This window comes from Gymnoscopelus microlampas (assembly GCF_963454915.1).
Source record: "Gymnoscopelus microlampas genome assembly, chromosome: 4".
Classification (NCBI taxonomy): Eukaryota; Metazoa; Chordata; class Actinopteri; order Myctophiformes; family Myctophidae; genus Gymnoscopelus; species Gymnoscopelus microlampas.
This window is the reverse complement of record NC_139941.1, coordinates 32,088,590-32,110,131: the sequence shown is the minus strand read 5'-3', so window position 1 is coordinate 32,110,131 and position 21,542 is coordinate 32,088,590. Positions and strand designations below refer to the sequence as shown.

The 21,542-nt window shown below is 40.7% G+C and overlaps 2 protein-coding genes across 4 annotated transcripts; both read right to left on the bottom strand.

The window, feature by feature from the left end:
- Positions 1 to 2,661: 2,661 nt before the first annotated feature.
- plbd2 (phospholipase B domain containing 2) lies at positions 2,662 to 8,174 on the bottom strand (the record flags this gene model as incomplete). Its single annotated transcript, XM_084056004.1, has 12 exons — positions 2,662 to 3,952; positions 4,115 to 4,277; positions 4,451 to 4,603; positions 4,690 to 4,761; positions 5,109 to 5,204; positions 5,627 to 5,787; positions 5,914 to 6,008; positions 6,197 to 6,411; positions 6,501 to 6,601; positions 6,862 to 7,020; positions 7,602 to 7,695; positions 7,951 to 8,174. 12 exons carry the CDS (start codon positions 8,172 to 8,174, stop codon positions 3,782 to 3,784), a joined length of 1,704 nt encoding a protein of 567 aa, XP_083912130.1. The 3' UTR covers positions 2,662 to 3,781.
- rbm19 (RNA binding motif protein 19) lies at positions 7,708 to 20,189 on the bottom strand. Of its 3 annotated transcripts, none has more exons than XM_084056000.1 (24): positions 20,054 to 20,189; positions 18,937 to 19,119; positions 18,743 to 18,838; positions 18,447 to 18,482; positions 18,057 to 18,285; positions 17,226 to 17,512; positions 16,806 to 16,865; positions 16,564 to 16,642; positions 16,386 to 16,457; positions 16,076 to 16,282; positions 15,232 to 15,362; positions 14,954 to 15,078; positions 14,360 to 14,456; positions 14,061 to 14,171; positions 13,755 to 13,955; positions 13,589 to 13,658; positions 13,345 to 13,487; positions 13,177 to 13,237; positions 10,149 to 10,228; positions 9,937 to 9,992; positions 9,465 to 9,581; positions 8,954 to 9,059; positions 8,702 to 8,822; positions 7,708 to 8,610 (listed from the first exon to the last, which is right to left on the bottom strand). In XM_084056000.1, exons 1-24 carry the CDS (start codon positions 20,087 to 20,089, stop codon positions 8,528 to 8,530), a joined length of 2,787 nt encoding a protein of 928 aa, XP_083912126.1. In that variant the 5' UTR covers positions 20,090 to 20,189; the 3' UTR covers positions 7,708 to 8,527. The 3 variants fall into 3 exon arrangements, with proteins under 3 accessions (XP_083912126.1, XP_083912128.1, XP_083912127.1); XM_084056002.1 differs by having other exon boundaries at positions 18,069 to 18,285; XM_084056001.1 differs by having other exon boundaries at positions 18,447 to 18,479.
- Between the last annotated feature and the right edge of the window lie 1,353 nt (positions 20,190 to 21,542).

The window sequence follows — 21,542 nt, the reverse complement described above, 5'->3', positions numbered from 1 at the left end:
TTCCCATTGTAGCGGTGAGATGATGAGTGTGTCAGGATAGCCGATAAACAGAGCATTAGACATATCCCTAGCAGGCACACACTGACTTCCACCAGATGTCGCCCTGCCACACTTTGTTCATCCTACAGCAGAAAAATAAGAAATGTGTGAGTGTTTTTTTTAAGAGGATGGCAGCAGCACAGCATAATAATACATTTTGTACCCATGTCCACATCTACCTTTGTTAACATGACTGTAAGTGTGGGGTCATGCTTCCACTGTAAACTGTAGCAGGTGCGCGAAGTCGTAGGTGACTTCTTGTAAGATTCCACTTGGACAGTGGAAATCATTTTTTCATTGACTGGACATTCTGGAGGAAGTCTTCACAGAAGTACAAATTTGCACAAACACAGACAAAATCGGAAACAATCAGGCTTACACATGCAGAATACACAGAGGTTACAACAGAGTCATGCTTTCAACTTTGTCTGCATAATGCATATGCAAACTCACGGGGTTGAGGGTAGAATGTGTGTAGGAGCACTTATGGTAAGGCAGGTATAAGTATCATTTCCATCTGGCTGGGATGTAGAGGACAGATGTAGAGTCACGTTCACAGTTTCATTGCCTGCATGGGGAACAAATCATACTTTAACTGTGGACTATATAAACCTGTATTTAATTTCCCTAACCAACAAAACTATCACAGCACCACATACCACAGCAATACTAACCTTTAAACCCCAGCTGACTGGCCACAAGGGTGCTGTGTAGTCCCAGGTCTTTCAGAGACTGTCCGGTTGAACTGAATGTCACAGCCACTGGAACCTTCAGATGCAGTTGAGTAACAGGCAGAGGCTTCATTGCAGTGCTAAGTGATGACATTCCAGCTGTCCCGTGCTCCGTCAGAGGAGAGGTGCTTGGAGAGACCAGGTCATCTGCTGAGCTGAGATTGGATGTTACACACAGCTGAACCTGGGATAAGGAAGACAAGATGTGGTTCCAGTCCTAACAGGAGAGGAGACAACAGATGATGTATTAGACATAATCTCACCATGACACATACAAACTAACACACACTCCTATATCAACACAGTAATAATATAACAGACCATTTGCATTCAAGTGTTCACCTTTGTAAGCATAAACATCTTTAAACTTAAATATGACCATGCCACAGATGTGACTCACATCTGTGGCATGGTCATATTGCCCTTCCATTTTTCTTTGCTCACATCATGCCAAGAAAAGAGTGGTCTGGTTCGATCTAGATAACTGTCAGTGTTCCAAATATTTATCAGTCTCATACATCTAACATTTCTCCGGAAATGTGGGCAGAAGTTTCTGCAGTACCAACCTGTGCAATGTCTGGGTTAGGCAGGGTGTGTGTTTGGCCATATACACTGAAGCCGATGAAAGCGAGAGCCAGACTCAACAGACAAATAAAGAAGGTAACTACTGGAGGGTTCTGGGTTACAAAGTCTTTCAGGGTAGTTACTGGCTGCCAGGACCCCATCACCAACCTCCAGATGCAATTGGGATGTGCGTGACCTGTAATAGCACAGCATAGTACAGCAAAGAAAGAGAAATCACTTAAGCATCGTTTACTTTCGTTTACTACGAGACGGTTGGTCACAACGACCACAACTTTCCACAGCAACGATTGTCGTGCTTTGGAAAAGTTCAACAGTCTATTTAAATTGCAATTTCTATATCAACTTTATAGTATAGACACTCAATGAATTAACGGACCATTCCCCTTTGTCTACATTAGGAGTCTGAAGTCCAACACTAACATTACGCAAGTTAGAGCATATATATTGAATAGATAACATGGTTAACGTTGGTTAAATTTCATGCTATAATGCTACCTTGCACGCAATCCTCAAAATTCACGTTGGCAGCTTAGGCAAAGTTAACTCTTAATTCAGTATTGAAAAAATGTTTGGTAAGATCAAATCGACAACTTAAAACAAAAACAACCTGTCAGCCAGTCTGCCTGTAGCCTGCTTAGTGTCTGCAATGCAAAGCAACAGCTAGTTCAATACTTCCTGTTTTACTCCGATTGGTTGAAATCAGCGTTGCCATATTTTGTGAGAGAAATAAGCAACCAGTTCAAGGAAAACAAGCCCAAAAGAAGCTACTATCTATAGGCCACATGAGCACTTTAAACTGCGTCGGCTATTTATAAATAGCCGATCTACAAGCTCACAACGCGTCGTGATGTGTTGTGAACTTGTACATATATTTTCAAAAACACAAATGCTCCCTGGCACAAAACGTTTTCATGAAATATAGAGAACTACTAGTTAAAATAATTAAACATTTTGAAAGGGAGCCGAAATAAGAAAGTACACTTTTGAAACATGCCCAAAAAACGCAACTACCAAGTTTTACAAGCAACTTTACTATGGATTAAAGCGTCTGCTATAAATGACTGAATGTAATGTACAGAAAAAGAAGCCTTAAATTGCTTATAATAATCCGACATGGCAACACTGGTAGAAACGGAGTGATTCTTCGCTCTCCTATTGGATGTTTATCAAGGGATGTACAACAACAAACCCGCCCCATTGGGAAACCCACTCGAGCAATTTGCTCATCACAAATATTATTTAAAGTTTGACATTGTTTCATGTTAGAGTGAGACATTTTTTTGAACAGATACTTAACTTCAAAAAGGACACTCAATGGTAACATTTTATTAAAAAAAAACATTTTACAAAATAAACTGATCAACTACAAGTGCATTTACTAGTTTCTAATTCATAGCAGCAAGGGCTCTTGGTTTGGCTTGGTTACTGTACAATTACCTCCAAATCGCAACTCTTTGTAATCCTCTGTGTATTCATTTATGTAAATTATTAAATCCTTTAATAATACAGCACTGAAGTCCTGACGTCACTGCTACTAGAGGGCGCTGTTCCACTGGTTCGTGGCTTTATTTTTTGTGTTGAAATCCTCATCGGGGAATCTTAGATCACGTCATATAAGAACTGTGTTCGAAAAATAGACACCACCCCAGCGATTTTACTCATATGGATATGAAGCATCGACTGAAGGTGGAAATGTTCTTATAGTTCTTATATGACGTGATCTAAGATTCCCCAATGGGGATTTCAACACAAAAAAAAATAAAGCCACAAACCAGTGGAACAGCGCCCTCTAGCGGCAGTGACGTCAGTATTCGGTGCTCTATAATACATTTTTGTCTGCGCTAGGCCAAAGGCCTGGTGAGAGTATGTTTTGCACCCTGTCCGTCCGTCCGTCTGTGAACAGCTAATCTCCGGCACCGTTGGCCTGATCACACAAAACTTTGCACACACTCCCTGGATGCCAATTCCGAACCTCTGCCCCAAATTTTTCACATGGGCCTGTTATAGCGCCACCAGGTGGCCGATTCTACCTGACGGAGACCTGTGCAAGTATTTGTATTGCACTTTTCATTCACAGGAAATCCTGTGCTACATGGTTAAAACATAATCAATCATAGAAGGTTAAAAGCAGGCTTTAAAAATCTCAAGCACACATATTGCTGGCACAACAATTTAACACGAAAAGGCCTGGAGTGCTCTTAAATCAATAAGAAGGCTGTTCTACAGGTGGGGTGCTGCCGAGCAGAGCTTTGATTCCCAAACATTGTGCGTACTGTCCTGATATCGGATACAATCCCATGACCATTAAAAATCTTGTTCGAGTACTTTGTTCATGGCATTTATTCCCTTTTCTGAAATAAAAACAAATAGCTGGTGCTACACACAAGTATGAGCCACCTAAATGGGTGAGTTTGAAGAGAGAGTGGTTAAGGAGACCAGGTGATATGTATAGGCTTGAATGTCCAAGTATCAGGGTGTCCCATATGTACAAGGTCTTTGTATGGAGAAGTGCTCCACTGGAACGGTGGAACTTGGTCCCAGGTTGGTCCATTCACTGCCACCATACCAAATTCATGGAGCATGCTGTATGATGTCACCTGGAACGTGCAAAACATGGTTAAAATTAGCACGCTTCTCTAAGCTCTTTGCCAACCACAACTGACTAATTTGCCAAGAGGACAGATAATGAATCTGTATTATTCATAAAAATGTTCTCAGAACTGAGATATTTGGTGAGGTAAGATGAGAAAGAGACAAACCTTCATGTCTGTTCCTCCATGTGGTCTCTGCCCCAGGGCACCAAATGGGTATGTACCATTAGCTGGGTTCAGGTCTGACCGGGCTGAAATGGAATTTTCCCCATTGGCAGGTGGTTTACAGCCATCACATCGTGACAGTGGGTCTTCCTTGAAGTTATTGTACCTGAAAGGAGAGACAATACAACACCACTCATAAACAAATGTATGGAGTAATACAGAAACGTTCAAGTTCAAACTTGTAACACACAAATCATATGACCAGAAATAAAGTGTGTATGCATCAATATATGTAAAATTCCTGTTACAGATCTGCCTCAACAATGCAGAAGATCATACCTCATGAGACGGACCATTGAATCCAAGTCTGTAACCTCTGTCTGATTTCGTCTAAAGATCTGAGCTCTGGGATTCTGTTCCAGAGAGAACCATGGACCAAACCTCTCAACCAGCTCATTGCAGCCACTGGCATTGAATATGTCAACGTAGTATCTAAATTTAAGAATCAATAAATTAAAAAATCAAATCATGCACACAGTTAATATGTTTGTGAAAAGATTAGCACTTTGCATACTTACGGAATGTTGAAACTTGCCCAATAGCCTTTTTTCAGCAATTCATCCGTTTTGTCACTGTAAACAATCAGTCCCCTGCCAGAAAAGACAGTTTAATCAGAATGGAATATAAAACAAATCAGACCGATAAGTCTTGATCACGTGACCATAGAGATAATGTGTACCGATTTGCGTGAGGTTTCGACAAAATCACTAGTAGTATAAAAAATATTGTTTTGCAAAAATCAGCCTCATGGTGGCGCTATAACAGGCCTGTGTGAAAAATTTGAGCAGAGGTAATTCCTTAGCCTACCAAGAGTGCCACACACACACACACACACACACACGTACGTCTCTGGCCTTCCGGAGACAATTTATAGAAAATGTAACGTTGAGAGGGTGTTGTGGTGGTGGCCATTCAAAATGGCGGCGCGAGGACTTACGGAATCTGCTCCAAAACAGTGAACAGCTGTTCTTTATAATCTGTCTTTCCTGGAGTGAAGTAGTTATAATCCACGATCATCCACTGATTGTTATACCTGCAACATGGAGACAAACACATGCAGAATCCTGAGTGTTCATTTGACCCAGAGTGTAAAAATGTACCCAGATGGTCCATAGTCCAGTTAATTTAACACTCAGCATTTTGCACTGCATATTGAGAAACAGGTCAGACTAAACTGTGTAACAGATTTTGTGCTAAGTCAGTGGAACACACAACTCTGCTGACTTGAAATGTGATAATGTTGCCTTTGTGTGCGATTGTGTACACCGACTCTGTACCTTCCCCTTTGCTCCTATTCTTGCTTGGTACTTTTCATGCTCTAAAGACAATCTGAACAATTTGAGATGGAATTTAACAGAACAAGGACCCCCAGTGTAAAGGTGGAACATTCGTCTGTGGACCTGTGCTAGCAATAAAGAAAAATAAAGGCATCCAGATTTGAGTGTAGAGACTCACGTTCCACTGTTGTACTCGCTAAAGATCTCTGCCCATTCCTTTCCAGTTGTGGCCAGTCGATTGGCCACAATATTCCTCAGCCATTCCATGACTGCTCCTTGAGGCTGAACAAACTTCCAGCGAGCAGAATTGCTGTTGCCAATGGTGGTTTCCAAAGTAACCTAGAGAAAAACAGGAACAGGAACAGGATCTAACAGCTCCTCTCTCTTACATGTTTCAATTGTAAAAATAACATGATGGCATGATAAAGACTCTCATTGCTTAGATCAGGTATAATCAGCTCTCACCAGTCCACTGCTTAGGATGTAGAAGTCATCACCAGAGAAGATGGCTCCTGGGTAAGAAGAGAACGCTTGGGTTCCTCCAGGAAGTGGCTCACTGGCTGAGAACACCACATAATATATTTTTGCTCAGAGTGGAACAGGCTTTCACAGGTCAAGGAAGACACATATTGAATGAAGCCTTATATAAGACACTGACGCACAGCTGTGGGTTGCAAATACATGTGAATTACTGTGACTCCAAATAGCCCCTTATAATAAACAAATTGGTCTTCATGGAATGGATTACCTGTTGGGGACGCTTTGAAGGGAAAATTATACTTCTTCATAATGCGCAACATGGATTGATATGTGTTCCAAGTGTCATGTGCCACCAGCAGTTCCTTATTGCCTGGTAACAGCTTAATCAGAGCAGAACAGGAGCCTGATCCCAGAGCTCGCGTTTGGCTGGATTTATTTAGAGCAGACTCCAAATCTTCCAGATCCCCACCCATTTGGAACAGTCTAGTAGAGGGATATAAAGTGGTTGAGAATGTGAAAAACACATTCAAGGGGCAAATGTATGGTCTGGGAAATTCCAAAAATTCACTCACAGGAAGCCAAATGGTTCAATGGAAAAAGGGCCTTTAGGAAATGATAACTGGTCATTATAACTGTCCTCCAGTCCTTTCAGCTGCAGCAGAGCCAGGCGTACCTGCATATAAGAACCAGGGAGAAAGAAGGCTGAATTCCTTTTCCTTGAGGGGCTAATATTCAGAATATGATTGGATTGGCAGCTTTTCAAACATTATTCAAGTGCTCAAGTCAGTTTTATTTATAATGCTCATTTAAAATAAGAAACATATTGATCGAAGTGATGGATGATGAATACAAGTCACATGAGTAAAAATTCAACAGTTAATAAGCATAAATGCATTGCCAGTGAAGAGAGACCAGTATAAACAGTATAAGTACCTGGTGCCAATAGGGTGAATTTGGTTGATCCTCTATCTGTCCCTGTATCCACTGCATGTTTTTAATGATGAAAGACTTCAGTTTCTGGCAATATCCTGACTCAAATGTGAAGGGTCCACAATAACCCATTAGAGTGTTCATCCAGTGCATGTAGATCAGCTGAAACAAACAATCCCAAATGTGAAGTATGCAAGATGTGATTTTACAGATTAACGCATATGACCATAATTAACTAACTAGTGGTGTAAAGTAACTAAGTACATTTACTCAAGTACATTTTTAATTCGGGACTTTTACTTGCATTTCTACATTGCAGTAGCCGTAGGATACGACTCTCGTAGACGTATTTATGATTCTCTACGAAAGTCGTAGGGTAGATCCCCATGGACAAATGGACTTTCAGCTCCTAGCCCGTACGGGCTCCAAACATGACAGATGCAAAACAAAAAAGGTGCTTACCCGTCCCGTCCCGTCCCGTCCCGTCCCGTCCCGTCCCGTACGGGCTAGTAGCTGAAAGTCCATTTGTCCATGGGGGATTGGCCCTGGTCCATTATACGTTCTCTCTAAAGCTCTGGACCAGTGCTAATGGGGGGATCTACCCTACGACTCTCGTAGATAAACGTCAGAATCATAAATACGTCTACGAGAGTCGTATTCTACGGCTAACATTGCAGTATTGCTACTTTTACTTAAGTAAAACATTTTCCACCACTATAACTTATCCTGACTGAGTGTCTGACCTGCGATGTGGCTGCAGCCTCTACTGCACCAGCAGCATAAGCCTGGATACTGTCATTGTACTGCTCGTTGGTAGTGACCTCCAAGAACGACCAGCTGAGAACAACGTTTGCAATTAAATACTTTTTAATCTATACAAAACAGACACGTAAGCACATTTCAAACAGACGCTGGTAGACTAAAACAGCACGATCTCATCAAATCAAAACAAAAAGGACATGAAGAGAAAAGCCAATTCCGGTTCCGCATTAATACCAGTACGTTTTTATCATTTCTATAGCTTCTTTTTAATAGTAAATTCCAACTCCGTTTGGGCTTCAGAACAACAACAACCACTCGACATCAACTCACCCAGAGTTTTTGATGTCATCAGTATAGTTTGCCCAAGCAACAAAACCGTCTTTGTATCCTTCAACGATGGATAGCAGTCCAGTTTGCTTATCAATAATAGCAGTATGTATTTCTGCTTGAACAGACGCAATAGAAAAGCATAAAACGTACAAAATCATAAAACTATCCATCATTGTTATTGAACCCTTCCTATGGCTGAACGCCATCTTTGCAGAGTGTGTCATATGACTCTTGGGCAGTGGGGCATTTAAACAGAGTGGGACTGGGGCGTGATTTGACAAATCACGCGGTAGTGGGAACTGGACATCATGTGACCAGAGCCTAGAACGCACTTTCAAAATAAGAGCCTAAACAGTTCCGAGCTGATAAACCCTAGTAAAATAGCACAAAATATCAGAAATGACAACACTGTATAAAGCATACATTCTAATTTTATATAACATTTATTACAATAGTCCAATGTTCTCGAATTTCTTTGTGATTTAACATTTTCTACTTGGTCCTCCACACCATCTGAGGTGCATATTTTGTCTGTCCTCTCAGGCTGTCTGAAGATCATGGCAATGAACAAGGGATCTCAATCTTCCTCAGCTCCTGTAGTTTCCATCGTCTCCATAATTCCTCCCAAGACCTCTGCCTGCTTACGTTTTTTGGGAGCCACTGAGGGGAAAGGAAAAGGTAAACGTGTTAGAGAATTTGTTGTGATGCAGCATGCATCAACTTGTGTTGTAGTGACTGAGGTTGGCGTTACCATGAAAATGTTCAGCAGTTTTTCGTCTCAACTTCTCCACTGTGTCTTCAGTGTCAGCCCATTCTAACACCAAGCGCCTCCCGTACAAATGGGTGCTGTGGCACAGTGCAGCAAATGCTTTCTATAAAGACCAACAGTGCATGTTATTATGGGCAAGCTATTATTACTGCCCTATCACCTACAGTATGGGTCTACATTTCTCCCATACATTAATATATGATGGCTCACATAACCAGAAAAGCAGATACACACCTTGGCCTCCTGTTTGGTAAGGAAGTCAACAAAGCCAAAGCCCCGATGATTCCCTGATCCAGCTGCTTTCTTAGGGAGACGGACTGTCTTCAGCTCTCCAAATGTACTGCAGGCAAGGAGTAAAGTTTACTATTAGAATCAGCAAAGCGTCCAGTGTTTATCCTTTCGCCTCCTCACGGAGTGACCAGTAGTGCAATTGTCTCCAAACTTTGCACAAATGTAAGTCATGGGTTGGGACAAGCTTTCATCCATCATAACATAACTGGGGCATGGGCCAATAAGGGGTGACTTCACATGATAGGACAGGGCCAAACGCCTGCAGGGCGCTTTTCAACCTTGAATGTGGGATGCCAAACATTAAGACAACAATCTGTGTGTGTGTGTGTGTGTGTGTGTGTGTGTGCGTGTGCGTGTGCGTGTGCGTGTGCGTGTGCGTGTGCGTGTGTGTGTGTGTGTGTGTGTGCGTGTGCGTGTGCGTGTGCGTGTGTGTGTGTGTGTGTGTGTTTGTTACCAGAAGAGCTCTCTGATTTCCTTGACAGTAGTTTGGAAGGGGACATTGCGCACAAGGATCTTAGATCCTGTCTGCTTCTTGACATCCTGCTTCTTCTTGTGGGACACGTCAGCAGACCTGAATATAAGCAAAGGTGATTTAATAAGTAACGATAACTTTCAGCCCCTGCCCCCTTATATTTGACCCCTTATCAAATACATATCAAATATGTGCCACAACCAACTTTAAGGGACCTAAGTTAAAGCTAAACTTATAATAGTCAATCAATCACGCATGTGTTTTTTATTGTTGTAAATCATTTCTTTAGTTTAAGCTAGTACATTTCTGCTGTTTAATCATAATCACAAGGGTTGACACCTTCAAAGTAACTTGTAAACTGTTATCTTACCAATATCTAGCTAAACTATCTCCTTTTTAGGATTACTGTGTCATCTAGACATGGCACTAAGTCCCATCTCATAGTGCATCATACCTTGTGGCTTTCTCAGAAATCTTCAGCTCTAACTGGTGGTCATCCACATTACAGCGCTGCAGAGACGTTGAGGGAGAGAATATAAGTCATAGGTCAATGGCTGGTTTAGGAAGGTCAGTGTTCAGTAAAGACTATAAAGTGTGAGGGGAAGCAACATAGGATTTTGGGGAGGGGCTATATTGTCAGTATTAATGGACAAAAGGGGCCATTACTTGTAGCAGCCTCATGGCTTTCTGTGCTGCCTCCGCGGTCTGATACTGGACAAAACCGTAGCCCATGGACAACCACTTTCCTAGAATAGAGAATAGCACAAGATTGGTATTTATTGCATTTGGGATTACGTACAGTATGATTTTCGCCCAGTTTTCTTAAACCTGATTTATACTTAGTTGTGTGCCAGTGTCGTGCATGGAAATAGCGTGATCTACAACCTCACAACACGTCATGATACACTCACTAGCCACGTTTACATGGACCTTTCTAATCGGGTTAAAACAAGAATAAATCTGGTTTAAAATAAACCAGATTAAAAATCTCCATGTATACACCTAAATAAACCCGATCAAGCCCAACCCGATTAAAATTCTAATCGGGTGCAGAGGGGTGGTCTAGACCTTTTTACAACCCGATCAAAAGGACATTTCGTCCATGTATACACCTTAACCTGATTAGTATCTGATTCTGTTCTTTCTGCGCATGCTTCCTGGCCATTTATTGGGGCACTTTTTTATTTTTGCAACTATACATTTGTGATGTTTCACTACATTATTTATTTTGTATAGGCAATTTTTCTATTATATATAGGCAATCTATAAATGCGCGGAATATATGTGTAGGCTACGTGAGCGCATGTGTGTGCTCACGCGTGCGCTTGTGCGAGTCCCATGACTCCCGTCTCGATTGAGAACCGTCCGGCCGAACAACTAGAAACTCAGGATGCATAATTGCTGAGGACCCAAGGGAGACATGTTTTAATTGTTTTTACTTCATGGAATACATGGGCATAGATTCTATCAGTCAAATGATTTGTGGGATAAAATGCACTGCCTTGATTCTGATGCCTCCTCTTCGTTTTAATAGCATCTACAGTATATCAGATATTTGTTGATTGGCCCCTGTTTTTGTTAATGCTGCATGGATTGGAGACAAGGCAATATTCCGGAGTCTGACGTCTGTATAAAATAATAATCGCGAGTCGCAACACACATAATTGGAGCTTTGACTTGACTTGATCTGGAGCCATAAATCCCTCAACCAGTCCACATCACTTTGGGAATGATTGCAACCTCATGCAAAGGTTTTGCTTCCAAGATCATTAATTTCCAAAAGCACAACTTTATCGCATTTATGCAAAATAAATATGTGACATTATTCATATAATGTCATAAAGTCCGGGACATCCTCGGGAACATTCCCGTAGTGCGTTCACGCTCACCAGGTCAGGCACACGACAACAAGATCAAGCGCGCGGTCGCCATGCAAACCTGTTGTTATTAATCAGAGGAGAGAGAGAGAGAGAGAGGTGTGCGGGTGCGATACGATTCTACCGTGTCCGCGACTGGACTTGGCATTACCCTGTCCTGTCTATATTTTCCTGCAGTGGTGGAAAAAGTACTCAAATTGTTTACTTAAGTAAAATTATCAATAGTGCAATGCAGAAATAAATATAAATAAATATACTTAACATACCAAAAGTAAAAGTACTAGTTATGCAGTCTAAAATGTGTAAAAGTATTTTAAAAATAGCAGATCTACAAGCTCACAACTCGTTGCATCGATGTGTTGTGAGCTTGTAGAAACTTTGGTCAAATAACCAAAGTTTAAATAGGGCTGAAGTGATAAATGTATCTTTTGTAATAATAATCAAAATCTACAAAGTAACTATAACTAAAGTTTTCAAATAATTGTAGTGGAGTAAAAGTACAATTTGCCTATCAGATGTAGTGGAGTAGAAGTAAAAGTATAGAAAAATGGAAATACTCCAGTAAAGTAAAGATTCCTCAGATTTGTACTAAAGTACAGTACTTGAGTAAATGTACTTAGTTACTTTACACCACTGCTTTCCCGTGCGTCTTTGACCAACCATCCACAGTACCACACACACACACACACACACCCTGGGTAGACCTATGTCTGTTATTGAGCTGGCCAGTAACTTTTTGAAAACGTCTTCTTTGTTGTGATCTAATGAACAACCCAGGACGATATGCCATCATAAATAGCCTAAGAAACCACCAGCACAATATCCTATATCCTTCTTCAGATAATCTATGGGACTGGGGTATGGGAATATAAGAAAATAGGCCATTTTAGAAGTAGCCTAAATATTAGTTAACTACAGCCTTTTTTTTATTATCTAGCTCCTAACCTCTCACTCCGCTATACAGCTCCGAGATGAGGTTCTATGTCGAGGTCTCCCAGAATCGGTTGAACGGCCACAAAGGCTCCGCTGTTTACCCTTTTATCTACATCGTATCCAAAAACTAATTCCAAAGCACACGGATGTTTAAGGTTTGGTCGGGCACAAAATATTTTAGGTCGGGGACGAAACTACCCGTTTAAATCGCTTATTTAGTCAGCCTGTGGCCATGTTAAAATATTTTGTGCCCGACCAAACCTTAAACAGCTGTCTGTGCACTCTGGAATCTACCATTAGTTTTTGGATACGATGTAGATAAAAGGGTGAACAACGGAGCCTTTGCGGCCGTCAACCGATTCTGGGAGACCTCGACATAGAACCTCATCTCGGAGCTGTATAGCGGAGTGAGAGGTTCTTAATGGAGCTAGTTATTATCGTGAATGCACTTGTCCATTGGCGCGAATATGTATTGTTAATAGGCTAGGGCTGGCTATGTGCATTTGTATTATATATAATATATATTATAATTATTATTATTAGTATTATTATTATAATATATTGTTACTAATGGATACAGGGAAATGCAATGTATTTCATAATTTGCGTCACAGCTGATCCGATTGAAAACAGGTGCATGTATACACCAGATCGGATTAGATCACATCTCATGTAAACACTTGATCCAAAACCTTCAATCGGGTTTATTTTAATCAGATTGGAAGAAAAGTGTCCATGTAAACGTGGCTAATTGTGAGCTTGAAGACTTGCTATTTTTTTGGGCAATCACACTTAGAAAACCTAACAAAAAACAACCACTAAGAATAGAACACCCCACTTTCAAAAGGATGATACACTTTCAAATCATGGATTTGTTTAAGTACCTGCTTTATCCTTCTTCTTGGAGATAGTGCACATCTTCACCTTGCCACATTTGGAGAATGTCTGTAAAAACAGACAAAAAACATCCATCACTTTTATTGAACTGTTCATCATGAGTCTTTTATTCTTTTATTCCATGTAATTGAGGGTCCTATTACAACTGAACTTACCTCTTGTAGTTTATCCTCGGTTGTGCAGAAATTAAGATTCTTAACAAAGAGTGTGGAACCTGGAGCAGACTCCTCTTCCTCCTCTTCTTCTTCCACTGCTCCCTCTTCCTCTGGTACTGAGGGGTCTTTGGAGCCAGACAGATCTAAAATATATAATTATTCAAATGACCCATTTTGTATTTTTAAAACAAAACAAACTATTGAGAATGTCATGTGTGCCCATTTGAGCTATATTCTTATTTACCTGGTTCCGGTCTAGCTGCTGTAAACACCTCTACAGGGGCCCACTCCAAATATAGTGGGATGTGATGGAACTAAAATGGAGATGAGGGTTATTAACATGAGACTGCAAGGTCTCTCTCCTCAATACATTGAATGTACTGTGTTATTGTAGAAAATGCAGTACAAACCTTGCTGTAGGCTAGCCTGGTGAAGGCACGTTTTGCTTCAGTTGGCTCCAGGAATTCTATAATGGCAGTGAGCCCTGAAGGTGGCAGCAGCACCCGACCCAAAGAGCCATGGGGTGAGAACAGCTCCTCTAGCTCTGACACAGTCACACCCGCTGGAAGATTTTTCACCAACATCACAGATGTACTCCTGGCTGATGCTGCCTGTTTACAAGCAAGCACACACAGAGCTTGTAGTTAAAAAAAAAAAAAAACACAACAAAAAACTATTATGTATGTGTGTGTATACTGTGTAAGCTTGCAACATACCTGGCTGAAGGAATCCAGAGACACGTTATTGTCCAGAAGGAACTGGCGAGTCTCCTGGACGATCTGGGTCTCCCCTAGAGCCATCCTCACTGCGACGCTACCCTTTGATTCCTGCAGACAGGGACAAAAGACCACACAGGCATGAAATAACTTTTAGAATACATCTGAGACAAAATTATATCTTAAGCATTAAGGGTATATGTAAGTATGGACAGGGGTTCATGGGATATATTGGAGTGCAAATATGGGTCATGGGCAAGTGTAAATAGAGAGAGAAACGCAAAAAGAACACAACTCACATGGTCTAAAACTTTGCTTTTGGTTGTGTTGTATTTCTCAGCAATGGCATCTGCCACGGCACTTGTACCCAGAAACAGGGAGTTCCAGTTGTGGGAGCTAGATGGTAAAGAAGAAATACCAAAATTCAAAGAAAGTCACACCACACAAACAGAGGTGGTGTAATGGAGCAGAAGGAACAGGAAATTAGTTAAAGAGACAGAGTGTGTGTGTGTGTGTGTGTGTGTGTGTGTGTGTGTGTGTGTGTGTGTGTGTGTGTGTGTGTGTGTGTGTGTGTGTGTGTGTGTAAGGTATTAAAGAAAAAAATACTTTCATTTTACACTTACAAATACAAAGACTTTCTAATTAATCTTTTTTTTAAATTAAAGAAAAATGACTTATTTTCTATCAATTACACATCCCATGAAGCCTTGAATTCATGAAGATCTTTTAGTTTTTGTCGCATTCCAAAGCTAATCATTTGATGACGGGCGGAGTCTCTCTTTGAGTCTCCAACGGTCATCAAATGATTGACTTATTGTTTTGGCAATTATTGTATGATATCCTCACAGCCCACCAGTGGGCCCCGGCCCACAGGTTGACTATCACTGCAGTACCTGGAACTCGCAGCTTTATTTTTAGCGTCTTTCTGTCGTTTATAAGAGGAAGACCCAGGGCCACCGGAGTCTGATTCAGTTTTTTCCTTCTTCACGGTGGAGGGAAGAAGGTGAAGCATCCTGCCCTGGAAGCGTGACAGAAACACAAAGGTCACTTTTGAATTTGTTTCACATCAGGCCAAAATCTGAGCTCAGTTAGTAACTCAATTTAATTGAACATATTATAGTTACTTAAAGCATAAAACCACATCTCAAATAGCAGTTGGAGATCGGGTTACCTGGAAAATGTGTCCATCCAGCTGAGCTAGAGCTGCCACAGCATTCTCTGGAATCATGTATGTTACAAAGGCGAAACCTTTAGACTTCTTGGTTAGGTTGTCGATAGGGAACAGCACATCAGACAGTGGACCTGCATAGAATGCGGAATCATGACCGTTGTAGTGACTACATTTGTTTACATTTGCATGTACTGTATGTGTGCGCATATGAGTACGTATGTGTACCAGAGGTCTTCACGGGTAAAATATAAATACCCAAACCCAAATGGACCCGTGAAACTTTTACCCGGAACCAAATGGACCCGGCCTATGGTCCAATATGAAGGACCGATACCCGAATGGACCCGCGCAAATATTACCCGGAACCGAATGGACCCGGGCCATTATAGAAATCTGAGTTACGGACCCGAACAGTACCGAGAGCTGTCGGACCCCGACCCGTAAAGAACTGTGACATACCAGAACCTAACCCGTACATAACCCGAGGCCCCGAATTAAATACCCGAAATTGTTTGCAAACGTCATTACTAGGCTACAAGTTGTCCACCGTTAAATAAGACTAGTTTCATATTTTCTTACCTAAATGATATGATAATATAAATAGCAGCCAGTCATTGACTGCGTCACTGCCAGTAAACTGTCTTCTGAGCGACCCCCCTCCCCCCTCCCCGGGTCCACTCGGGTATTAGTGGAACCGTCCATTTCACAGTCGGAGCCCCGAGAGTCAAGACAAACTGAAACGGGTCAGAACCCGGGTATTTCGGGTTACATGCTTTACCCGAAGACCTCTAATGTGTACGTATATGTGTATGCATGTACTGTGCTTGCATGTGTTTTAACACACCATGTTTAGTGAACAAGTCTTTGATGTCTTCCTCTGTGCAGGTGTAGGGAAGGTTTCTCACAAAGAGTCGTCCTGACTCTGCAACATCTTCCTCTTCTTCGTCGTCCTTCAGCTTTCTGGTGAAGTCCCTGTCAATCTCCTTCTGGTTCTTGTCCCTCCAACTCTTACCCTGCGTATTCACCCGGAACACCTCAATGTAGCGCCCGCCTGACAGCACACAGAGGAGGCCATATAAGGACATCAAAATCTGCTCCAGATTTACTATGAACTCGTAAATAAACACAAAAGACGAGTGCATATGTTTACTCACCCATGTAATCTTTGTTCTTCTTCAGTGCCTTTTCCACCTCTTCCTCAGAGTGCACGTCCACATATATATAACCTAAAATTACAAAATCGGACAATTATCCACATAAGTCATACATCGAAAGGGAAAAAATAGTAATGATCAGGAACATGTATGATTATGAATAGTGTCACTCTCACACCTGTTCTATTGCCACTTTCGTTCCTTCCAATTCTGATAGCGGCAGGCTTCAGAGGGGTCATGAACTCTCGTACTTGTTGCTGTTGACATCACACATTAACAACAAAACTCAAATCATTTCTTGAATTAGGTAACAGTATTTATAAATAATTTCTTGAATTAGGTAACAGTATTTATGAATCAAAGTCTATTCTCTCCATTCTGCTCACCTCTTAAATACACTATATCTCCTTACTCACTCACCTCTTTAACTGTGAAAGGGGCTCCTCTTAGTTTTATTGTGAAGTCTGTGGTAGGTTCAGTCTAGGGAAGGCAGTAGTAGTGTTAACCAGCAGAAACATAGGATTGACACTAGATGGCCACCCTAGAAAGGACGGACATCTCACCAGAACGCCCTCACCACACATTACCCTAACCATAACCTCAGCAAACCCATGCCCAAACTTAACCCTACTAACAGTGCCTAACCTTAACTTAAGTTGATTAATTCAACCAATGCCTAAAATGAATACAGAACTTCCATCCATGTAGTGACAAGACAATGAGACATCCATTGGGTGGCCATGTAGTGACAAGACAACTGCAATGTATGAAAAATAATATATTTCAATTACTGCATGTAGAGGGGAAAAGGCTATCTAAAAAGGTTATCTAAGCAATTACCTCCTGTTTTGCGGTTTTGCTGGGTTTGCCCTGCTTCTTATCCAGGGACGATACAGATGTCTTGGTCTTTGAGGTGTTGTCTTTGTCACCACTCTCATAGGCACTGTCTGACTGAGGCACAGGGCGTTGTACATCATCTTTGTTATTATTGTCTTTGTTATTATCTTCATTTTCTTCAACATCATCCCCTTCTCCACTATGCTCCATGGTGTCTTGTGTCTGGACCACTTTGGAGCGCAGGTAATCCATATCAGACAAATCAGATTTCAGTGCTTCTTTGGTGGTCTCTGAAAGCAACAACACATGATTTCAGAAACACATTTGTTTTACTGTTTTTCTATACTTCTAAGGACATTAACATTTCAGGATGGCAATTTTATAGTCGTAGCCAACATTCTACGCCTACTTATACGTATGGTGACTAAATTCAATTAATTAACTAAAAGAGGGTGGAAACAATTCGGAAATTGAAATCATAACAGCATCACAGAACCAATGCAAAGACTTTGGTTTTAGGGCGATGCTTCATATTGGGACAGTATCAGTATTGGTAGTGGGCTTTTAGCGATGTTTTTCTCCGACATTGAAACGCATTTAGATTTACCCAGATGTATCAGTAGGTGGATGTCTCTGAGCATCTGGCTACGCAAGATAAGACATTTTTAAGTATACAATTTTTACCTTTCATTTTTTACCTCAACCCTGAGTTGGGATTAAACTGAACTGTATCATGCACTGAGGATAGTCGATGTACAAGCTCACAACGCACCGTAATGCGATGTGTTCCTAATTGTAAGCTTAACTATAAAATTAGGGGCAAATATTACCCACCCTGATCTTCACCATTTTCCTCTTCTTCACATTCTGACTCCTCAGAATCAAAGTTGAGGTAATCATCAGTTGCGGGTTTCGTTTTCTCCTTTTGTAGTTTTCCTTTTGCAGCTTCAGGGGCATCTTCAGGGGCAGCTGATTGTTGCAGATCATCGTTGGCCCAGGTGGGTACCTGACTTCGATTCTGATACACTGACACAAACTCCTTGAAAGTGTCATCCTCTTCCAGCTGACAAAAGATTAAACATCACATAAACTGAAGTCGAAATCTCTTGCTTAACATACAGTATAATCATATCTATATGTATCTTCAGTGTTTTGATGGTCCATCTGTGTCGGTGTGTGTGTGCGCGCGCGTGCGTGTGCGTGTGTGTCAAGAGATTTACTTACTTTGCCCAAAACACTCGGGGTTTTATGTTTCTTCTTCTGAGGATAGAAAAAGCAGAATTATTTTATTTAAAATTGCAATGCAATACAAAATGTTACAGTTAGTTCTACCTAATTGCTATAGTTAATAAATGGCTAAATATATAGCACTACACATGTGACGGGGCCCGTCACATGTGCAAATCCCATTAGGCAATTTTAATATAGGATATGTAAGCAGTTAAGAAATAGGTAAACACTATTTAGAAATAGATTACATAAAAATCTCATCGGTTTTACTTCAAGCTGCTGTACAGTACCTTTTCATCGGTTTCTTTAACAGCCGGTGTACTCTGTGTGTGCTTGCTCCAGGATTTTGCTTTAGTAGGGTCTCCAAAAGATCTACACATCTCCACCTGCAGAAAAAGATGGGAAGTTTGCAAAATTACAAGACGTGTCAGGACAGGGTTGAAATTGAAGGTATGGAACCAATGGTTTGAATCATCCAGCTTACCGTCACCCGGGATGTATCAACAAAACTCTTGTTGAAATGTTTCAAGGCATTATTCGCATCCTCTTCGGTTTTAAATCCTACGAAACCAAACTTTCGAAACTTGCCATCCTTTGTAAACTTCAGAGTGCAGTCTGTCAAAGTTCCAAAGGCAGCAAACATCCCCCGGAATCTATCCTCCTTCATCTACATGGGGCAGATCACATTTTCAGGTTTATGAAATTATTAGCTTCAGCAGAGACTGAGATTCAGGGTATATTTAGGTCTGATGATGATGTTTGGGGATCTCATCTTAAACAAGCTCAGTGCTTAATAAGTCTCCCAGTTTAGTAGACCTTGTATTGTGAATGTGTACTTCCATGTACTGATGTTCTCATGTCTTACTAAATAAAGTACATCAATCAATCAATGTACTGGGTTTGTTCAAATCATATACTTTACTTTATATCCAACCATTTTCCAAAGCATACATTTATTCTTTCTTTTTTTTTTTACATTTTGGATAAAACTGTGGTAGTGCCCAGAAATAATTGGTGCCTACTGGACCTGTATCCAGAACAGTGAGAATCAGGTATTTCTGGGCATTCATTCTGTATTTTATATTTAATTTTATACTTACATTTATTTTATAAATGGGGGACCAAATACATATAATGTTATTTAATTACATCTAAGACCCAATACTTCTACAATTGCTACAAATTGCTGCAAATCCTATGATATCCAGTCATTTCGGGAATAAACAATTAATTGATGGGTACATTTAGGTCTGATAATCATGTACCGTGCTAGCCTTGATACAAGACTGTCATATATGGCTAGAATCGTGCATGTTCAAATAATATACTTTACATTAATATATCAAGCTCTGGTCCATAGCGTTAGAAGGAGAACTCCTTCTAACGCTATGGACCAGAACTACATTACATCCAGAAGGACAACTAGAAGGAGAACTCCTTCTAACGTTATGGACCAGAGCTACATTATATCCAACCATTTTCAAAAGCATACATTTATTCTTTATATCTTTACATGCGCCACAGTAATCTTTCTACATGCCCATACCATACACTCCATTTCGTGGAAAAGCTAGCCCATGTTAACTGTATACATTGCTTACCCCGTTGGGAAGGTTTTTAACGATGATCCTTGACATGTTTGGTAAGTTTTAATTCACACAATAAACATAAATTGGGATTTTCGTGAACGTCAGGATGTCAACAAACAAGCATGGAACTTTCCCTAGGTCGCCATTTTGAGTAGGCGGGGCTTATTCAATCCGGGTGACTAGACAGCGAGACAAGTGGCCAGGCTAGACAAATCGAACACGGAGATTAGGATCACTACTGTTGCCTGCCATAAAGAGCCATCACATCTTGGTGCTAACTGTGCGTGCGTGTGTGTGTGTGTGTGTGTGTGTGTGTGTGTGTGTGTGTGTGTGTGTGTGTGTGTGTGTGTGTGTGTGTGTGTGTGTGTGTGTGTGTGTTGTTAATTGTTTGCAGAAACAATTACATTTCATCCATTTATTTTATGAATACCTTTGTAAATGTATTTTTGTTTGGTATAGAGAAGTCACCTACGCTTTCCCTATAAAATGTCTTTAAGATATTGGTTCATGTTAACTAATCATTTAGAATTATATTTTTTATATAATTATATCATAAAGATATGATGCAAATTATAATAAGTACAAAACATTGTTTTTATTGAACCTTTTTATTTTATATAGACATTTTTACATTCACAAATGCAAATAGACTAAAAATAAAGCAAACATACTAGTACATTAAGAAGGGGGGGGGTATCAGTTACAGATATCAGTTAAAAGCATCTTCAGAAGATTGACAGACTAATCCCCATAGCAGTTGGAATTGGGCAGCCATGGATGGATTATGGGCCCTGAAAGATAATTCACCCAGGGGTCTCCGCTATGGTCCCCGCGAGTCTTAATCCATCCCTAGCTACAGCTGCCGTTAACAGACAAAAAAGGTGGGCCTAATAGGGACTGTTTTTGCTGCATTTTATTCTATCAGGCCTATCAGTCTCTGTATGTCTGAGGCCCATCCATGGTGGCCCTCTAGTCCACGTGGTTCTCCAATGGGAAGAGGCCCAGGGACACATTGATAATTCTAACAAGGAGCAATTGTAACATCTTAAATCGCACCAATCAGAAATTATGGAACTGTGAAACTCATTATGCACATGGTCCGACATGACCCCTTTCTGCCTGCCAAAGGATAAACATGTTTTTTTTTTACTTGGCATAGTTTTTCTGCCATGAGCCTTTCTTTTGAGGCGTTATCTCCAGTATTTTCCTCTTACTGTCTTAACCTTTAATTTCTATGAAGGAATTCAAATCAGAGTGGTAAAGTAAGAGATTTGATATATGATTAATTATACTTTTGTAATTAAACTGGAAATAATTGTTCAATGATATTATATTGTTTCAAATATATGATAGCAGTACAGAAAATCCTCATGCCAACACTATATAAAAGCATAGACACATTGTAGGGCTAAGGTGTAAGACTCCATGATGGTACTCACTTTTCTAGAGGTTGTGGCATCATAAAACCATCAAACCAGATTTCAAAGTGCTCGAGTTTGAA

Coding starts and splice junctions, on each gene's coding strand:
- rbm19 (XM_084056000.1), bottom strand. CDS start 20,089: ATGTCAAGGATCATCGTTAAAAACCTTCCCAACGGG. Junction 18,839..18,936: donor TTGATACATCCCGGGTGACG/GTAAGCTGGATG, acceptor CTTTTTCTGCAG/GTGGAGATGTGTAGATCTTT. Junction 13,659..13,754: donor CCAGGCTAGCCTACAGCAAG/GTTTGTACTGCA, acceptor TCTCCATTTTAG/TTCCATCACATCCCACTATA.